General features: G+C 53.8%; 2 protein-coding genes across 2 annotated transcripts; both read left to right on the top strand.

Moving 5' to 3' along the window:
* The first annotated feature begins 123 nt into the window (after positions 1–123).
* TGME49_293180 (NADP-specific glutamate dehydrogenase) lies at positions 124–6,664 on the top strand. The gene is made up of 7 exons (XM_002370079.2): positions 124–810; positions 1,690–1,925; positions 2,530–2,751; positions 3,205–3,444; positions 4,124–4,342; positions 4,689–4,920; positions 5,516–6,664. Exons 1-7 carry the CDS (start codon positions 450–452, stop codon positions 5,740–5,742), a joined length of 1,737 nt encoding a protein of 578 aa, XP_002370120.2. The 5' UTR covers positions 124–449; the 3' UTR covers positions 5,743–6,664.
* Positions 6,665–8,391: 1,727 nt separating this feature from the next.
* Positions 8,392–20,280, top strand: TGME49_293170 (hypothetical protein). The gene is made up of 2 exons (XM_002370078.2): positions 8,392–14,118; positions 14,499–20,280. The coding sequence occupies exons 1-2, from the start codon at positions 9,091–9,093 to the stop codon at positions 19,260–19,262; spliced, it is 9,792 nt and encodes a 3,263-aa protein (XP_002370119.1). The 5' UTR covers positions 8,392–9,090; the 3' UTR covers positions 19,263–20,280.
* Positions 20,281–20,311: the final 31 nt, after the last annotated feature.

Genomic DNA, 20,311 nt, shown 5'->3' with positions numbered 1-20,311 from the left:
CACCTCCAGCGTTGCTTCACCGGACGTTCGATATGTGTACACTATAGAAACTTTCTTTAGGGGTCACTCTTCGTGACAATCATTTCTAAGAAGACGGGGATACAGCGTATAAGCAAGGCAGGGGAACCTCACAGATGGGACAGAAGAGTGATCGCTTATGGAAAGACGACAGATTATGAGCACCGCGGTGGCTGCCGTTATGCAGGAGGCGTGTTCGTGTGCTCTCTCGCTCAATGTGTCCCACTTCGCCCGACAGGAGATTTGCTTGCATGGACTCATGAGTTCTTCCACACCGTATCATCTGCTTAACGGAGGTTTTGACAGCAAAGGGGTTGAAAAACTGATCAACTGCGAGACGGCAACCACAGGTTGCCGGTACTGACAGCAATTTGTGGTAAGTGCGCAAACACGCAAGCGTCTCCCATCCCGCCGGCTGTCTCACCAACGGGATGACAATCCCAACATACGCAGACGGTTCAAGATGCCATGGCCCGCAGCGAGGCACTGTGCTGTCGAGAAGGCGGAGCAGTGAAATTCGTCGCGAGCAAAAACAGCACACTGTCCTCCACACGTTCGTTCCGTCGGGTGACACCGCTTACTTTAAAAGTTGTGGCTGTATTTTCAATACCCCTCGACTAGGACATCCGCACAATTGGCTCGTCACTTGTCTCGTTTTCAGGTTCCTTTGCTACCTTGTCGTTGCTTTTTCGGCTAAGATGATTACTGACAAGAATTTGTCCGTTGTGACCCCACCTGAGCTCGTAACCGACGACCCGGGCGACATGCCTGACTGCAAGATCTCTCCGAGGTGTAAGTCTGCGGAAAATTTCCCCTCGCTTGAGAAAGTTTGTGTTAGTGTCAACCTATGGTAGCTGTCGTTGAATGGAGGCGATGGGAGTTTCCCGTAGATACTTCCTCATGCAATTGCTCGATACACACTCGCGTCGCGCGGTCTGTTCACTGCGATAAACTTACTGCCTGCTCTACTTTGTTTTCGATGGACTTTAAAAGTGCTTTGACAGAACCAAACGTTTTCTGTATGAGCACTCGTTTGGAATCTTCGCGTACATGAACGTATCTCTTAACGTCGTTAGGTTGTCCGCGTCCTCACGTGGTCGAGCGCGATTTCCATTGTTCTAGCGCCGGCACCTGTTGAGCATTCTCTTTTCAGCACGACAAACGACGTAACACGACTATCACCATCGTCAATGGCCAAATGACCCGCTGCAATAGTTCATTTGGCTCATACAGTTACTCACGTTTCTGAAGGATCTCCTGCTTTCGCTCGTATGGGCTTAAGAATACACTGTTTTTTTTCTGATGCGTTCCACTTTGTAACTGCAGCAGAGACACGACTTTTTTGTTCGCTCGCCCCTCGTCTCAAGCCTTCCGAGTTGTCGGAAGCAGTGTGCAACACTTAACGCGCTGCATCAGACATTTCGTGGCAAAAAGCAACTTTGTTTTAAATCCATTTCGGCGGTGGCGTGTCATCGTTACGCGTGAAGCAAAACTCCGCGGCAGGAGCGTCGAGAAAGCCGTTACATCCATATTGGTGCTGCCTGGCAGTTAATGATGCTGTACGTTGCTAGCCATGGCTGTCTCTCAAAAAACAGATTGAGTTACTTGCTTTCCATAGACTGCGCTACAATCTGTCGCTGGATTGCTCTCTTACCGTGAATTTTGTGACAGGCCAGTCAGAAGCTAGCGAGGTGGCGGACCCGGAGGAGGTCGATGCTTTTGTGAAGCAGATCGAGACTGCGAATAGGTTTCAGCCGGAGTTCCTCCAGGCCTTTCATGAGGTGTTTGACTCTGTGAGGCCCGTTCTGTGCTCAAACCCAAAGTACCTCAGAGCGTTCAAGGTCATAGTCGAGCCGGAAAGATGCATCACTTTTCGTGTGCCTTGGGTTGATGACCAAGGGAAACAGGTAGGCTTTAAAACTGTGAAAACAGTCCATAACGTACACCTGTACAAAATTATACAGCAAATCTTGTGGCAACTTTCTCTGATGTGCAAAATGTGTGGGCTGTTCGTTTGAAGCGCCACACACCCGGTCAAGTCAGTGAGAAGTGTGATTTTACGTTTGCTTGGTCGGTGCTGAATTCGTGCCCATGACAATCTACACTGTTGCTGCGATGCGCTTGGGTAAATGTTTGACACTTTATTTGGCCCGTGTTTTCGTTCACCTGCTGTTGAACGGCACGCCTTCGCCCAGAGTTAGAGTGTGCATCATCCAGCCAGTATATGAACCGCGGATATTCGATTCCCTTCTCTCGCGCAGACTTCTTTCTTGGTGAAATTAGCTGTGCCACTTCCTTGTCATATTCCCCAAACGTCTTTTACATCCACCAGTCCCCGTCGAACCCTTTCAAATGTTCAGTTCTTGCGGGGGGTGCTAATAAAGCCCATCGTGGAACACATCACAACAACGGTACAGTGTGCGTCGCCCGACTTCCTAGTACCATTATCCTCTGCATTGAACTCCATGTTTGGATATTGAATGTATGCCTCCCTTTGTTTCGTCGCTGCAGCACGTATCGCGGGGTTATCGGGTACAATACAGCTCCGCGGCTGGGCCGTATAAGGGCGGTCTTCGCTTTCACCCATCGGTAACTTTGTCGGTGATGAAGTTTCTCGGCTTCGAGCAGATTTTCAAGAACAGTTTGACTGGCTTGTCGATCGGAGGTGCCAAAGGGGGTTCAGACTTCGACCCGAAAGGCCGGAGCGACAACGAGGTCATGCGATTCTGCCAGGTGAGCGTCGTGTCCAAAGCACACAGAACACCGTTGTTTCTGGCGAAACCTTAATTCATCTGGTCCACATAGCCTCTTGGGGCGTACGGCCCAAAGAGGCTTCGTCAAAGATTCTCCAACCCCCCGGGTGTTATGACAGGGAGAGCGTTTACGACTTCCGATGCACGTGCACGTTCTTTAACGTTTGTCTTTGAATTGCACTGGAAGAAAACACTCGTTGAGGAGACTCGATGGGAAGATATACTTGGATTAGTCTCGCGAAAACAAGTTCCATGGAACCAAGGTTACAGGTGGGAAATTTTGCAGCACTCTACAGACAAGTCGTTTTGTCTTGCTGAGTCTGAGGCGTTTGGTGATTTCAATGTATCTTTATTTTTGAGACAGAATGACAGCCTGAAAATATGACCAGTGGCACAAGTTTTTTGTCTTCCATGTCGGAGTACTTTTTCCCAGGCTTTCATGACCGAGTTAAGCAGGTACATCGGTCCTAACCGCGATGTGCCTGCGGGTGACATCGGAGTTGGCGCAAGAGAGATCGGCTACCTCTTCGGGCAGTACAAACTGCTAAAAGCAGGACAGTTTGAGGGTGCCCTAACAGGGAAAGATAAAAACTGGGGAGGCTCCGCTATGCGGCCTGAAGCAACCGGCTACGGTTGCGTATACTTTGTCCTCGAGCTGCTGAAGGCGCAAAACGTGAGGCAAAGTGGTGAAATCCCGCGTAGAATGCATGTGGAAAAGGTGTAGCTATCTCACACAGTGAAGATCTCATGTAATCTATTTGAGGCAAGTGACAAGTCCTGAAGGTGTTCTGGTAGAATCCGACCATTCGCTAACAAAGCTCTCTAGTGTATCTAGACAGATGTGTTCTTGATAACGCGAATCACACCAGATGGCATAGTGATGAAAGATACGTTTCCTGTACGTTTAATGTTCTATCGCCGTTCTGCTCTTTCGGAAGTGTAAATGTGTCCGCATTTCTTTTCTTTTTCCTCTTCTCGCGGTTTCTGTCGAACGACATTTGTGTCATTTCAGTTTTTAGCGTCCTAATGTCGGAGGTCGACATTATGCTCACTCCGCGGGTTTTTCGAAGAACGGATACTTCTGTGTCATCCTCATACTCGCGAACCGATGGAGCGGACACTGCTTTTCCACGTTTTCCGCTTTCCATTCAGTAGCACCACGAGCCAGACCTGTAGACGTACATTCGAGCAAGCTGCTGGGGAAATGTGTATGTATGTGCTTTAAGAAACTAGAGAGAAATGCGCATGTAGACGGATGCTGAGACCGACTCGTCAGACGTCACGGCAGACTTACGGAAATTGGGCGGCGAATTTATGTTTTCTCCACTGGTTATGTGTGTTCCTCGGCGCAGAAAGAAGGCATCAAGGGCATGCGCTGTGCCATCAGCGGCAGCGGAAATGTGGCTCTTTACGCAGGGGAGAAGCTGGCGACTCTCGGGGCAAAAGTGATGACATTCAGCGACAGTTCGGGCTACATCGTAAATGAAAAAGGGTTTCCTTTGGGACAGATCCAGCGACTGAAAGAAATGAAGGAAACAAGGTCGAGCACACGCGTTTCTGAATTCGCTGCGGTAAGACTGTCTCATGTCATCGTTACGCTGGATCTACACAAGCATGGAAAATGCGTTGTTTGCCCGGCGTGCTTCCCGAAACAAACTTCAGCTTCTAGTAATTCAGTTGAGATATTGGACATGCCGACTTTATTTTGAGCACACATATTAAACAGCACAATTGAACTCGGTACATTGTCACGTGTGACCCAAAGAGGGGGACGTTATTGCGTAAAGTGTAGAAACTAGGTCAGTGGCGCCGGTCGTGTCTTCCAGACTTCACCATCCACATTGTTAAGGAGATTACTTCAAAAGAAAAATCTTCTTTGCTTCTCAATTGTGGCCCTTGACACTGTGACTTCCGCAGAAGTACTCGACAGTCAAGTTTGTCCCCGACAAACGGGCGTGGGAGGTACCCTGCGACATCGCATTCCCCTGCGCCACGCAGAACGAAATTTCTGAGGAAGATGCCCAACTGTTGATAGACAACGGCTGTCGGATCGTCGCAGAGGGCGCGAACATGCCAACGACGAGGGATGCGATCCGGTTATTCAAACAGCACGGTGTGATCCTTTGCCCTGGAAAAGCGGCCAATGCAGGTAGGGGATGAAAGAAAAAGGCGGTCAGTTTCAAAGTCGATATGCTAATCAAATATGTTTCATCGTCCTTGGTACTTCATGAACACGTCGCTGACTCTTGTTTTAGACCTAGACAATCCAAATGCGTCTGAGGAGCTACGCACCAGTGAAAGGTAATTAGCCTTGCAGCGGCTAGTTAGATGCAGCGCGTGGGTAAGAGGAGCTAACAGGCTCATTGCGTGATCAGTCTGTGTATAATTGTGGTGAGGTACCGGACACTGTTTTGGCGAGTGCGTTCAGTCCGACAAAGGTGGAAAGCTAACATCCTGGTGCTGGTGTCACGCAACAACCCTACATACGTTTGCCCAAAGTTCGGACTCCCGGGAAGTGACTCATACCCCGGTGTTCATTTGTTTACCGGTGAATCGAAGATAAATTCATGTTGAACTGTAACTTGCGCAGTTGTTTCGGATCTGTGTGTTGTGTTGCCGTTTGCAAGCACCACGTTTCACTGTCCTGACACGTACCCTACACACAATGAAATGGTTTTCCCTGTCAGTTGTCTCGGATCCCACAAGAACCCGTCTTTTCTAATATTACCGGATTTCTCTTGCAGGGGGTGTAGCTGTGAGTGGACTGGAGATGAGCCAGAATGCTATGCGTATCGAGTGGACGAGAGAAGTGGTGGACGAGAAGCTTCGGCAAATCATGGCATCAATTTTTAGCAAGTGTCGCAGTTACGCAGCAAAATTCGGGGAGAATGAATTCGATTTAGTAACTGGAGCGAATGTCGCAGGCTTTGTTAAGGTGGCAGACTGCGTGATCGATCAGGGATACATTTGAAGAACTTTGAGCTTTGTTTGTCGGCACACTGGACTTCCATTTTTCACGGCGGGGGTGTCTTTGCAGAGCTGTGCGCTTCCCTCTTTGTTTGCTGGCCACCAAAGGTGTAGTTCAGTAAAATTCTCTGATACTTTCGTATTTTTGCCAACCGAATTTGTGACTACTCAATGGAATGCAATTGCATTCCAACGCTCCGGAAGCCCAGTCTACAGGGAGTGTGACCTCAGCTGTGACAACACTCTAGCTGCGTTTGTTCCGACCGACGTCTTGGTAACATATTTCTTCTTTTTTCCTCGAGCACTCTAACTTGGATCAAGCCTGACAGTTCTGCTCCAACATTTTCGAGGATGCAATGCAAACATCTTTTTGTGTGGGTACTGAAGATCTGGGCCTCACTTGCCGCGAAGGAGTTCGCTACCGACTGACCGACTATCAGGGGGCTAGCTACAAGTGCTGGATTTCGATATTCGACGATGTCGAGGTTATTCCACATCGTTTATGTTCCAGGCGGAATACGTGGATTATTATCACTCGTATCAACAGTGGCTGCCATTGCGAGGAAACGCGTGAGGAACAGACCATCTATTAGAGGATTTGTCTCTTGTTCCTGGCCTGTGCCCCATGCTTGCGAGGATGCGAGTAACAACGCACACATTTGTTTTGTGGCCCAGGAGGAATTCTTCGGTGACCAAAAGACACTTAAGTTTCACGTCTTTGCACCACCGTCGCCGGCACCTTTTTTAAACAGAGGAGCCGTCGTAACCGCAGACCGAAACGCGGACCTACCATTTGGCACACCTTCATTCGGTCCTTTTCTCGAGCTGACACGGGAGAGACTCAATTATGCCATCGAATGATGTTAACTAGTTTCTGATGCACTGAACTCGACTCGTTGTTTCTCACTAAACAAAGGGATTTTTAGGTTCATGTAAACTACCACTTTCTGGCCTTTGACACAGACCAAAAAAGGCGGTTCGTCGAGCCATCCCGACAAGCTGTTGCTTTGACAAATCTCGATTATCGTTTTTAGCAAATCAAAATTGCAAGCAACAGTTGTCAAATAGCAATCCGACAAACTGTTTGAGGACGTACATCACTGGCTTCGTACGCCGTGGTGGGCAGACACGAACCGTACCAAGGTATAGCCCAAAGCTTGTTTGCGGTTCTTCTATCGTGCAGTTCATGATCAAAGTGAAGATACAGTTTCGTTGTTCTGTTTGGGCTCCCCGTGAAAAAGCGACACGTGACGGCGAGCTTGCCGGTCGCACCGTTACAAGTTGGCATCCACTACGATTGAAAAGCTTCCTTCTCACGGGTTCGTCACATTGAGTTAGCGGAGATAGTGACGCCCAGATGTTTTGCTATTTTCTGATGTTGCATCGTTCAAAGACAACACCACCACACAATATGTCCAGTCCAGCCGCTTCCTTGACTTTTTCTTTCACGTGGGAGGCACGGAAGGCATCTTCAATTCAGGGACCATAGACTATCTCCGAGATCCGCAGAAACAGGCTCATACTGCTTCACTTCCATGTCGAGTGATCGTGTTGACGCAACGTACCAAGGATTCGGTGGCACTACAACATAGGGCTAAGCTGTCGTTAGAGACTTCTTGCATCGTTGCAGGGACCGAAAGGAAACTTCTCTGCAAGCTTTTCTCAGCTGCTGCCCACAGGATTCTTGCTCCGGGATTCAAATGGCCAAGACTACGCGCTACGAATCTGCTTTTCCTGTCATGGCACAACGCACCCAGTGTGGCTACGTCATAAATTACTTCCACTAGCATTCTTGTCCCGTACCTCCCTCGCGGGTGGCACTCATCGAAGCAACAGCCAACACCGAAGATTCTTCCGCCTCTTCCATTGATCTGTTACTCTCCCCATCTCCCGGCGAAGCTAGCTTTTACGGTCGGTGTGCACCTTCTGTACAGCCCAGCTACTTTCAATAATCAAATGGTGACCACGGGGACCTTCGCCGCTGCCTGCAGATATTTGTGACGTTGTTTTGTCCACCTGGAAGACTAGAAAACAAAGCTGGACTTTCGTCGAATTTAGTTCCATAAGCCAGTCATTCCTTTTACTAAACGTTCAGAATCTAGACTGTAACGTGCTAGGTTTTTTCACGACTGCATCGGCGTCAAATGCCCCTGCATCGACAACTTACTGCCATTTTCCCTCTTCAAGAATGCGAAAGACGTGCTGACAACACACTCAGGCGCTGTGCCTCTCCCTGAGAAATGCGCGTGAGTTCTCAAGAACCACGGACAAAGACTTTAGGGACCTGCATCGCGCGTGAACCGTACGACTCCTGAAGAAGAACTGCAAACGAAAGAAAAGGCGTTGCAAAGCGTATGCCGACAAGCAAATGGACTGATCAGTGCGAGGGAGGAGTCGCGATTCTCTCCTACGGAAGTGGTTTCAACGGATGCTCTTAAAAGCAAGTGAACTTTCCGCTGAAAGGAGCCACAAGAAATGCCACAGCGACTGAAGACGAGAGACACAACCCCCAGTTGTGTCTGCAGGGGGCACATGCTGCCGTGTCTTCGGAGGGGAGGGTCCAGCTGACTAGGAAGACGCTAGACGTCGGAGATGCTGTCGAGCTGTTGCGGTGTTTTCTTGATTCTGAGCTGTTCATTTTCTCTGATGTTCTGTGTGGTAGATCCATCGCAAGGCATTTTGATTTACCGTTCGTTACCCGGTGGCGACTTTGATCCTCCTTGATTTCGAGTGCAGCACATCGCGCAGTGCGTTTCAAGTCGCGTTCTCTGGGGGGTAGTATCGGTGGACGTCGAGGCGAGAACCGCTTTACCGCGAGCCGAAGGCTGCGAAGACTTTTTTTTCACTATCTTCTTCGGTTCCTCGTTTTTTCCAGCAAGCTCACTTTTTCGCCGGCACATTTTTTCTTACTTTCCCCGGTACTCGCTGGAACTTCTGAAAACGCACTGGTGGGTCGATAGATCAGTTCTTGCCGCTTGCAGACCTGCAGTGAACCCGTTTTCTCGTGTTCCTCTCCGCTTCTCTGCACTCTCACTCGCATTTTCTGTTTTATTCTTCTCACGCAGTGACAAGCCTGACTTTCGTTTCCCTTGTCCAGCCTCGAAGACCCCCAAACTCTCCAGTCGCTCCTCTTCCCCGCCGATTTATGAAGGCTCGTACAACGGGACTGCTGCAGTCAAAGACGAACCAGTTGATCCCCGCGAGTTTTCCGTCAGCTCTCCCGAAGTTCGGTCGTTCCTACCGTGTGTGAATAAACGTCATTTTTCGGCCTCTTAATTTCTCTGGCGAGACCGTTCGCGTTTCAATCATGCCACGCGCCTAAAGGATTTCGCGGAACCTTCCATGCAGCACCATGGCACGGAATCCGAGCCGCACGGGGGGTTTGCGGAGTGCCGCCCACCGATCGCCTTCGCCCTCGTCCGTTCCCGCTTCTTCTTCGTGTTTTTCTGGATCTTCTCACTCTAGCAAAGCCTCTGTCCTCCGCAGCAACACACCGAGGACTTTAAAGGTTCCAGGCGGCAGCCCGGACTTTCTGGCCGCAGAGTCGGAGGCGGGGTTGCCGCCGCTCCAAGAGTTCGCCCAGCTGTTTCGTGATTCCTCGTCAGTTTCTCGGGAGAAACTGAAGAGTTCTCTGGCGCGAGCCGAGGAAACGACGCCCCTTACGTTGCCTGACAGGAAGGAAACTCTGGGGACGGGAGAGGTGCCGCCTGTGCGTCTCGCGGAGAGAGAAAGAGACCGCCCCGACAGCCGAGTGGACGCGTCTTTGCCGCAGATTGGAAAAAAAGAAGTTCTTGCGTGGGCCGAGGAAGTGACAGGGCGAGAAAATGTGAGTTTCGCGACACTCAAGGAAGGCGGACTTCTTCTGGAACTTTTTGCGCTCGTGTGGCCACGACTGGTGGAGAAGCACCACACCCTTTTCCTGGAGTCGAAACTCGCCTCCAGTTCACCATCTGTTTTTTTCTATCCCTTTCCCCAGACGTCGTCGGAGGAGAAGCACAACTGGTGTTTGATTCAGAAGGTACTTAAGGATGCAAACATCCCTCTGGACTTCTTTAACCGCGACCGCATCGCGAACGAGTGTGTCACGGCCTGCTATCAAGCGTTGGTCGTTCTGTTCTTCCTCTACACCCTCGCCAAGGACCATGCATGCGAATTCGTTATGGCTCTTCCTGTGGACGACTGCGTTACGCGCTTCATGTCCAGCGAAGAGCCTCTTGCGTGTCTCATTGAAGCCGGGAGCGTCGTTCTCACTTCGCCGCGGTCTCGGGACACAGAGCCGTCCTCCACCGGAGAAAAGGAGCTCCGGAGCACATCCAAAAGCCCCGCGCTTCGCCGGTCCGCCATTCGCGAGGAAGTGGAGCTCGAAACAGACACCAGAGGTTCCCGAGAAAAGGGAGAGGAGCCCCGAGAACACCGAGAAATCGCGAGAGAACGCAACGCTTTCCGCGGGCCAGGCCCTGCTCTCAACACTGAGAAGAGCCTACGCGAGTGGCGGGCTTTCAAGGAGGCGAAGGCGCCACGACGCACACTCTCAGGCGTCGCCTCTGCCGATCGCGGGGGAAAGACCGAGGAAGACGAAAGACAACAAATGAAAATCAGATACCAGTCGGAAGTGTCTCCCTGCAGATCCAGGCGCAGAGAGTCGCGCGCGGAGAGTTGCGAAGCACTTCACGAAATCGACTCTGCAGACGAAAAGGCTGTGCCTCTTCTCGAGTTTCTGAAGGAGACGAGCCGCCGCACTCTCGACGAGACGCTTGCTTCCTCAGAGCTCTTCGCTGTACCACCTCGCCGAGCTGTCCGAAGGTCTGTCTCTTCGTCCACTCCTCTTGCTTCTCGTCGCTCGCGTGTCTCCTTGGACGCCGTAGAAGAAGAAGGCGATTCGACTGAAGGATGCAATCTGCGTAGGGGCTCTTCTCTGTCGCAGGGGCGTGAGTCTGGAGTCTTCAAGGAAGCAGAGGAGACAGAGGAAACACGAGGAAGAAGACTCTGCGGTTCGCCGCCGCTGCCGCTCGCGGCAAGCCAAGAAGAGCGAACAAGGAAGGGACAGCAACGTCGCGCCCGGTGTCTGTCTGCGACTGCTTCGCGGTCAGAAGACGATCTGGACTCGGAGAGGAGAGGAAGACACTCCTCGAGCGTCGACGACGCACTCAATGTCTCCGCTGCCAAGCTCTCTAGAAGAACTCTCCAGAAGAATTCACTGCTTCCCCAGACAGAACTCTTTTTTCGAGCAACTCGTACCAACGCCGGTCCCGCAGACGAAGACTCTTCCTCCTCTTCGCTGGCGTCGCCGTCCAACGCGCATGCGTTTTCTTCTGCCGCTGCCAGAGAGTCCTCTCGGGGCGCACAGAGCGAAGCCCCGCGAAAGCAGAAGCAAGAGAGAGGGGAGAAACCGGCAAACAGGAGAGCAGTGGGAAGGAGAAGTCAGAGAAGCAATTTTGACTCTTGTGACTCGTCGTCGGTCTCGGACGAAGGCGAGCATGAGGCTCCAAGTCGAGAACCGAGCGAAAAAACATACAGAAGATCCGGATTTTATTCTCTTCACTGGAAGGAAGGCGATGGCAGCGAGAAGAGGTTCCGCCGCAGCCCTTCGTCTCCGTTTTTAACCCCAAGAGAAACTTCGAAATCGACAAAACCTTGCTCCTCGTGCTCCGCCTCGTGCTGTTCTTTTTTCGGCGATGAGAAAGCATCTCGCGCCTCCAAACACCTTCAGACGCGCCCCTCTGCTCGCGGCTCACAGGCCTCGCACTCGCCCTCCTGCTGTCCCCTGTCTCCTCGTATTTCCTCTCCACACGAACCCGAGGCGACCGCGACAGACGAGGAGCCTTCAAACTCGACTTTTTCCACCTCGAAAGACTCGAACGCCAATGCGTCCGTCTCGAATATCGCGGACTCGACCGTCACCCGCTTTCCTCGGAGCACAGATCTCCCGTTAGAGGCATGTCTTTCAGTCCCTCTGGAGCGCGTCGACTGGGGCGCGGACCGTTCGCCGGCTTCGGCTTCTTCGTTTCGCGTCAAGGGAGAGAAGCTCCTACAGGCTCTGCGGTTCCAGGTGTCTCTGCTCGCCTCTCAGCTGTCGCACAGCGAAGAGGAACTTCGAGTGCTGCGGCGACAGGGCGACACCCTGCTGCAGCGCGAGAAGGAGGAACGCGAGATGGAGATTCAGCGTCTGAGGGAGAAACACGCAGTCGAAATTCTCGAGTTAAAGGCCGCACATGCAGCGGCTCTGCAGAAGGAAAGAAGACGCATGGAGAACCGGCTCGAACAGCTCGAGGACGACGTCGCCATGGACGTCGAGGTGATCGCCTCCCAGGGCATGGGAGCGGAGGCCCGCCAGAAGCCGGGAGAGAAAGACGAGGGAAGCCGACGTCAAACTCAGCAAAGGCCATCCGAAACTAACGGCGCACCACGGGAGTCGACGAGGAAGAACCCCGCAGCAGAGGACAAGGCGAGTCGCGTTGCCGAAGTTCCTCTTTCGGACTCTGCAAAGGAAGAAGGCAGCAACACCCTTGCTTTGGAGAAGGTCCAGCAGCTCCAGGCCCTGATGACGGAGCGGATTGCCTGCAGAGACCAAACTCTAAAGGAGACGCAAGCAGCGATGCATGACCTCCAGAGAGACTGCAGGGCTCTGCGCCTCGCCTCTGAGCGCCGCTGGATCCACTGGCGGAAAGTATCGAAGTTCCGAGAGGCGCTGCTCTTTCTTCTGTCCCCGGGTGCCTCTTCTGCCTCGTCTTTGTCTTCAAACGGCGAGCTGAATCGCGAGACAAGACCGACATCAGAGCGCTCAGGCGAAGCTGAAGAACTGCACAGACAAGCGAGAATGGCCGACGGGAAGGAGGCGGCTCGCCTGCTCTTCCCGACCGGCAGCTCGGGATTGAAAACCGTCGAAGAGCTGCAGTGTGGACTTGCACACTCAGATATGGCGGAGAACATGCAGGCGCTGTATCGATCCTTCACCTCAGACCTGGTGCAGGCGCTCCAGCTCTCGCTCGGCTGGTCCTTCGGTCCCGCCAGCGACGCCGGCGGCGGGGGGGCTCGCACTCCAGAGACCCCCAGCACAGACCTCGAGAAGGCGCTTCTCGTCTCGCTCGCACAAGGCCTCTCGCTTCTGCACCTTGAGCGCATGCAGCGCAAACAGCGGGAGTTTGAGTTGCTGCGAAAAGTCCACTTGGCGACTGTGGCCGAGGGCGAGGCGAGCCGGAAGGAGGCCGACGAGAGGCGGAGACTCGGTGTCTCCGGCGGGGCAGGAGACGCGGAGACGCCTCGAGGCCGCAGAGACTCTCAGGGCGAACTTCTGGCGGAGTTGGTAGGCGGCAACGTGGAGAAGGAAATGGCACTCGAAGAAGAGTTGAAGCGAGCAAAGATTCAGAATGCCCGTCTGCAGAGAACGAACGAATATTTGAGGAAGAAAGCAAACCACATTCTCCAGTGGAAAGAACAGAACGCGGCCTTCGAAGCCGAGTGCGCTGCAGCTGAAGCCGCCTGGCAGCGGGAGCGCCACCGAAACCGCGAGAGTTTGAAGGACGCCACTGTATTTAGAGAAGAGCCCGAGCGAGAGAAGAGCGGCTCCACAGTCGCCACCGCAGCTGAGGAAGAGTTCGTCGAGGGAGATGCGCGAGAAGTCGAGCGTCGCCTCCCCAGCAAGGAAGGCGCCTCGCGCTTGCGTGTCAAAGCTTCCTCGAAACTGCCGTCGCAGGGCGCCGACGAAGCCGCGAAGGACTCCGCACAAGGAGAGCCCGGGAAGGCAGCTTGTGACTCTCCTGCCGAGCACAGAGACAGTAAGGAAGAGTGCAAAGCTCACGCGTTTCCAGAGAAACGCCCACTCCGCTTCTGGATACCGAGACTCCTCGTGGAAGCGGCGGAAGAAGAGGAGGCGACGGAACGCGACGCGACGCTGCTGCAGCTGCTGGAGACACTCGGGGATTGCGAGGCCGAGAGTCCCACCGATCGGACGACGACGCGCGATTCGGAGGACCTCCTTGGCGAGAAGAGACTCGCAATTTCTCCCGAAACGAAGAGCCGACTGCTGCGCCTCTTCTGGCAAATGCTCGCAGACTTTTATCGATACCGCACGCAGTTGGGCGAGAGCCGCCGGCAGCTCCTGAGGCTCCAGGATGCCGTCGAAACGGCGGAGGCTGAGAAGGAGCTTGCCGAGCGCCGAGGCCGGGAAGACCTCGAGGCAGTGCATGCGAGCATGAGAGAAGAAATCGACCAGGAGCGAAGCAAGTTCTACCGGATCGTTGGACGCCACCGCGTCTTACTCCAAGTCACGGAGGAGCAGCTAGCCGCGCGCCAGCGAGAAGAGCGACTCCTGCAAGACGAACTCGCAGGATTGACCTCTCTCCTTCATGAAGCACAACACAAAAAGTTCGCCGCCATCTTGGTGAGCAGAAGAAGAGACGACTCGCAACGCACAGCGGAACCAGAGAACTCTTGCAGATACGCCGTCGAAAACTCCGAAAAACTCCACATTCCTCTTGTGTTCATGACGGGACTCTGTCACTCTTCTACCGACTTGTTTTTATCGTAAAATGTATCGACTTTTCACATCACAACCCATGCATGCAGTGACTTCAAATCTGCGTACATACATCTGTACAAATGCATATATATTTATATATATATATATATAAATATGTATATATATATATATATATACTTTTGTAATGAGGGTGTTGTTGGTCTGAAAGGCTGTGTAGAGGGACAACGGCTTCGAGATTTGATGGTATTTCAATGGGATCCATCTGATGTTTTTGGCTGCAGGGGCACTTGCAGGCGCTGGATACGTCGAACAGGACTCTGCAGAGACGCGAGCGGCTGTGGCAGGAGCTGTCGAGAGCTCTGACTCTTCAGCTGCGTCGACCTTGCTCGGAAACGCAGCGGACGATCCAAGATTTGTGGGCGCAGATTTCTGGGGCGAAGTCGATTCTCGTCGCGCACTCTTCAGGACCTTCTTCGCTGGACTCTTCTCGACAGTTGAGTCTCTCGGCTTCCTCGCGTCTGCCAGCGCTCAAGCCCCCGCGGCGCCGAAGCCTCACAGGGACGCAAGCGCGCGGCGCGACGAGAGACAGAAGAGACGGCGAAGTGGAGACAGGCGACATCAGCCACCGGGGAGAGGTTTCACCGTGGGCGCGTTCTGGGGCGCCAGAGCGAGAACGGGAGCGCGAGAGAGTGACCTCGGGAGAAGAAGCGAAGGTCCCCGATGCTGCGTTTGGCGACTGCCTAGAGCAAATTGCATGCGCAAATCAAGGCCGAGAAGAGCGCGGCGCGAGAGAGAGCGACGAAGAGCTCGCTCGAGAGCTAGGCTGCATCGAGCCAGAGGAGGAGAAAGAAGAGACACACGAGCAAGAGGAGGAAGAAGAGAGAGAAGAGAGAGGAGAAGAGGAAACGACGAGAGGAGGCAAGAGCGAAAGAGATCGACAGGCGCCGAGTCTCCCGAGCAATTGGGTGCAACTGTTGAAGTCGATGACCCAGGAGGCAGTGTGTCTGTACACCCGGCAGCTGCGAGAGAAGGAGCAGCACATGGAGACTTTGGCACAAGACATGGAAGAATCTCGAGAAAAGAACAAGCGCCTTCATCTTCAGTTAAGCGAGAAGGCAGCCGCTCTGAAGGTCGTTCAGGAACAGATAGGCGCCCTGGAGACGCGGCATGCAGTCGCCCTGGAGACGATCGAGAGACTCCGCCGGGATCTGCATGCGCAAAAGGCAGAGCAGCGGCGGATCTCTGAGTCGTGGAAGAGCGACTTCCTACAACTGGAAACAACTCTCAAGGAACTGCAGGCTTTGTCTTCCATCTCGCGCGAGAACAAAGACTTGTTTCCTGCCGCTCTTCTCGACATGCATGCACAGACCCAGTGCGTCGTTGCAGAGGAGACACCGAAAGAAGAAGCGCGGGATATGGAGAGCCATGTCTCGAACGCGAGCCTCGAAGAGAAGGCGGAACCTGGAAAGGGAGAAGAAACAGGAGCAAAGGAAGAACCGGAGGAAGGAGACCAGGAGGAACAAAAAGAAGGAGAACAGGAGGAACAAGAGGAAGGAGAGAAGGGAGAACAGGAGGAACATAAAGAAGGAGAACAGGAGGAACATAAAGCAGGAGAACAGGAGGAACAAGATGGAGGAGACGAGACGAAGACCCTGGCCCAGGAGACACAAGATGATTTGCAGAAAGGAGATGGAGAAGCGGTCAGAAAAGGAAACGTGGAGGAGGGTGAAGAGGTCACTTCGCAGCTCGAAAGAAGAGAAGCTCCGTCTTCGGCGTCATCACTCTCACAAAAGGAAATTTTGAAAGAAATCTCTTCTCATCCCTCAAAGCCAACAAGGTCACAGCTTCTCGCAGAGACCCCTTCGCCTTCTTTCTCTCATCCTGAACCTGCTGTTGGAGAGTCTCTCCATCGCAACCACCATGCAATATATCCTAATTCAGCATCATCCTCTTCTTCTCCTCCATCCTCTTCTTCTCCTCCATCCTCTTCTCCATGTTATCCGCCCTATCCTTTCGGTGCACCTGCTGCGCCGTTCCCGGGGATTCCTGCGGAGTTCGCGTCGTTTTTTACGTCGCTTTTCCTTCAGGCCATGCCTCCCTTTTCTTTTCCAAATCCGCTCGCGGGTCATCAGCCAGTGCCTGAGGCAAGGGCAAGTCTCCAGCCCCGAGAGACTCGCGCGCCGCTGAGCGAGCCAGAACGCCTGTCGCAGCAGCTGACGAGCCTTCAGGCGCAGCAAGCGCTGCTGCTGGAGCAGGAAGAGGCGTTGAAGAAGCAACTCGAGAGTTCTCTGAAGCGAGAGACAGAAACGGAGACACCGAAAGAGACCGCTGCCCCCCCCCGGAAAACCGAGCGCCTGATCTTCGAAGGACCGCCACACTTCCCGAGCGCGGAAGACCCGCCGTTTGCGCGGCCGCCTCTCGCTTCCTCTTGCGCCTCGCGAGACGCGCCGCCAATCCAGTGCATGCACAGTTGTTCTCCGCCCGGTGCCCCAGCTTCTGCTCACCAAGGCGCTCCAGACAGGGTACCCTTGCTCCCCAGACTGCCGCTGCATGCTCTGGGGCTGACGGGAGACCTCGAGGATCCCAGACTCCTTCGCTGTTCCTCTGGCGGCTGTTCTCTCGCTTCGTCCGACTCTCTGCTGTCTCCGCAGTCGCCTCCACCGGAGTGCTCGACTCTGACCGGCGCAGGCGTCGAGGAAAGCGAAGCCGCCAGACCAGATGACACCGACTCGAGAGGCGACGCAGGCGCGACGGAGACAGCTGGCTCTTCAGAGCTGCGCGCAGAGCCAGGCGTGAGTCTTTTTGCGAGCGCGGCTCCCGGCGCCTCCGCGGCTCCTCGGGGTCCGAGCGCTCCGGACCTCGCAGCGGTGGCGGCGGTGTCTCCGTGCGTTGTCGAAGCGGAGGCCGAGGCGTTCGCGCCCGAACATATAGACTCCTTTTTTCTCCAGCAGAGAGAACTGATGCTCGCATACATCCACGAAATGCAGGCGAAGCGCGGCGTACCGGGCGCTGCAGAGGCGCTGAGCGAGAAGACAGGGCGAGACGCAAAGACCATCGAAGGAGACGACTCCGAGAAGGGAGGAGAGGAACGGAGGGGAAGTTCTGAGGGGATGGAGAAGGAGAGAGGGGCGGCGGAGCTGCGTTTTAACCACAATGCGGAAGCAGGAAAAGACGTTTCGAATTCCAGCCAACGCGAGAAAACGGCTGGGGAAGAGGATGCGATGCCCACACATTCCGGTCTGGATCGCGAAACGTCGAGCTCAGGAGACGGAGGAAGCGAACAAGAAAGGGAGACAGAAGTCGAACAGCAACTGATGCTCCACCGCCACCTGCTGTATCGGTTGCGCTCGCGTCTCGTAGAGGAACACAGGAAGAAAATGAGTGACCGGGCTCTCGCTGCTTTTTCAAAAGATGCTACTGAGGGTCGCGGTCCAGAACCTTCTCCTTCTCCTTGCCCTTCCCTTCCTTCTCAGGAAAGCGTTTCTTCCCCGGATAGCCGTTTCACCACCACGACCAACCCCACCACTGTCAGGACAACCGACACGGCCTCCTGCTCTGGCGCCCATTCTTCCTCAGATTCTTCAGTTTCTCCCCCATCTTCTTCGTCGTCTTCCTCTTCTTCTTCTTCATCGTCTTCCTCTTCTTCTTCGTCGTCGTCTTCCTCTTCTTCGTCGTCGTCTTCGTCGTCCTTCTCCAAGAAGGATGCACTGGAAGCCTGGGAAGCCTTCGTGGAGGCGTATAGGTCTGGCGACAAGGAGACGCCCAGCGACAAAGCCACGGCGGCGGCCTCGGAGGAGAAGCAGAAGGACGCGGTGTCTTCTGGAGGCGTTGAGAAAAGCAAAGATGGCGAGAGAAGAGAGAGCGAGGGGGTGGAAGCGCTCAACGGAGACTCGCGTGGACTCGGAGGAAACAGAAAGCAGGACTCGGCTTCTGTCCACAGTGCCAGTCGAGAACAGAAGGACCACAGAAACCGAGAGCATGCAGCCGAAGTCGAGCGAGGAGACGAACCTGCTCGACACCAGACAGGACGCGAGAGAGCAGGCCAAGACAGAGAAGACAAAGAAAGCAAGGAACGAGAGAGGAGGGAACTTGGACTTGCGGGAGAGGGTCGAATGAGGGACGAGGAGGTTAACCGAAGACGACGTTTGCTTGGGGATCTGAGAGAACGAGAACTCGAGAGAGCAGCGGAAACGCGCGAAAACGGAGAGAGACCGCGAGACCCTCGCACTCGCTTCGGTTCGAGTCGCGACGTCCCCCCCAACAACTCTTTCGCGGCGGCCTTGTTCGCGAAGCACCCTCGGAGGTCTGCTTATCTTGGGAGATTCGAGGAGAATGAGCGGGAGAGCCAGCATGTCGCCTCGTCACCGAGGGCGCCTCCGAGTCTCCGAGTTGAAGAGTCTTCGGAGATGCCGCGCGAGTCGACCTCTACGGACAGCGGCCTCCAAGAAGTTTTGGACGTCGAATCTGGATTTGCCTCGGCTCGCGTTCGAAGGTCGTGGCTTGAAACTTCCGACTTTCCTCTCAACAGCCCTGCGTCGTCGCCGTACGTCTCGCGGCTCTCTGAGCTCCTGAAGGAAGAAGAGTTCCATCCTTCCTCGTCTTCGCCGGCGTCCTCGCTCGCGGCGTTTCTTGAGAAGTCTGGAAAAGGCCTCACGAACATCGACGGCGCCTCGCGCATGCAGGCACGTCTCTTCCCACACGACGGCCGAGAGCGAGCAAGCGCTTTCGATCCATCTCTTTCTCTTCCTCGGAAACAGTCTCTTCTCAGCTGGGACTCATGCCCAGGAAAACATGCTGGGCTCGACGGGCATGCAGCGAGCGTACTGGGCAAAAGTTCTCGCGCACAGTTTCTTCTATCTGGAGAACGACAGGAAATCGGGAAGGCGGACAGAAGCCTCTCCGACTTCCAGAACTCCGTTGATGACGTCTTCGTTCAAGACGACGTAAATCAAATCGCACTGAATGTCGGGACTGCTCTGAATCGTCTGGGGGCCACCCTGGAGGCGGACTTGCGGCTCGCGACAACCAAGAAGAAAAACCTCTGATTTGCAGAAAATTTTTGATTTTAGGAAAGGGGGGTCTTGAGGAAGCAAATACGCGACGCAGAAAAAAACCTGATTTTCAGAAAATTTTTGATTTTAGGAAAGGGGGGTCTTGAGGAAGCAAATACGCAACGCAAAAAAAACCTGATTTTCAGAAAATTTTTGATTTTAGGAAAGCAAAGTTTCAAGATCCCCAGAGTGACGAACCAAGCGCGTCGGCTTTTGTCCCTGGAGCTGGAGTCACCGCTCAAGTGTTTAACGCTTTCGAGGGAGTGCGTCTGCGGTTCAACGCGTGAGCGAGAGGGGATATAAAATCGTGAATTGCGATATCGAACGTCTAGTAAGGTTGAGGCAAATTCGAGGGAACGCTCGGAATTCCGGGAGAAGCAGCAGAGCGAAGGCGAGAGGATCGAGGCTCTCAGGCTTCGAAGGAAAGAGACAAAATGGTGCCGCTAGTACACCCAAGAAAGCGGATTCTGAGTCGATTTCGCTAGAATGTCAGAACTGAGTCCCGCCGTTGAAACGCGATTTATGAGGACTGGCGCTGTTCGACTCTCGGAAGTTCTGAAGAGGTCTCTGTGTTGACAGCCGAGCGGCGACCCGGAAACTGATTTCAAAGAGAAAGCTGAGGCGCTGAAGGCTTCAAGTGTACTTGAATTGCACCTTGTCACTAGTCTCAATTCCACGGGTCCAAACATCAGTGACTCGCGATTGTCCCGACTCGACAAAGAGGTGACAGTTCGTCTGCGCGGCGGCGCTCCGCGGCACTTGCATCTTTTTGGTCCGTGAAAAAGGATAGCCGCGGCGTTTCTCTACCCCAAACGCGGCAGCAAGGCACGCACGAGCAGCGGGTGAGAGTGACTGCGACCTGTGGAGAGAGTGCCTGTTGTTTGCTTGCCTCTTTCTCCTTGTTCCCCAGGAACAGCGTGTGTGTTTTTCGCATGTTACTCGATTCTAGACAGTTGTCGAAAGACCCCCGTGGAAGAACCAGATCAGCATCTCGTTGAAACCAACAAACGCCAGTCACAGCTCTTCCCGAAACGGAGGACCTG

This window comes from Toxoplasma gondii, chromosome Ia (assembly GCF_000006565.2).
Source record: "Toxoplasma gondii ME49 chromosome Ia, whole genome shotgun sequence".
Lineage (NCBI taxonomy): Eukaryota > Apicomplexa > Conoidasida > Eucoccidiorida > Sarcocystidae > Toxoplasma > Toxoplasma gondii.
Note: the sequence above shows the minus strand (reverse complement) of the source record. Positions and strands in the feature narration are given on the sequence as shown.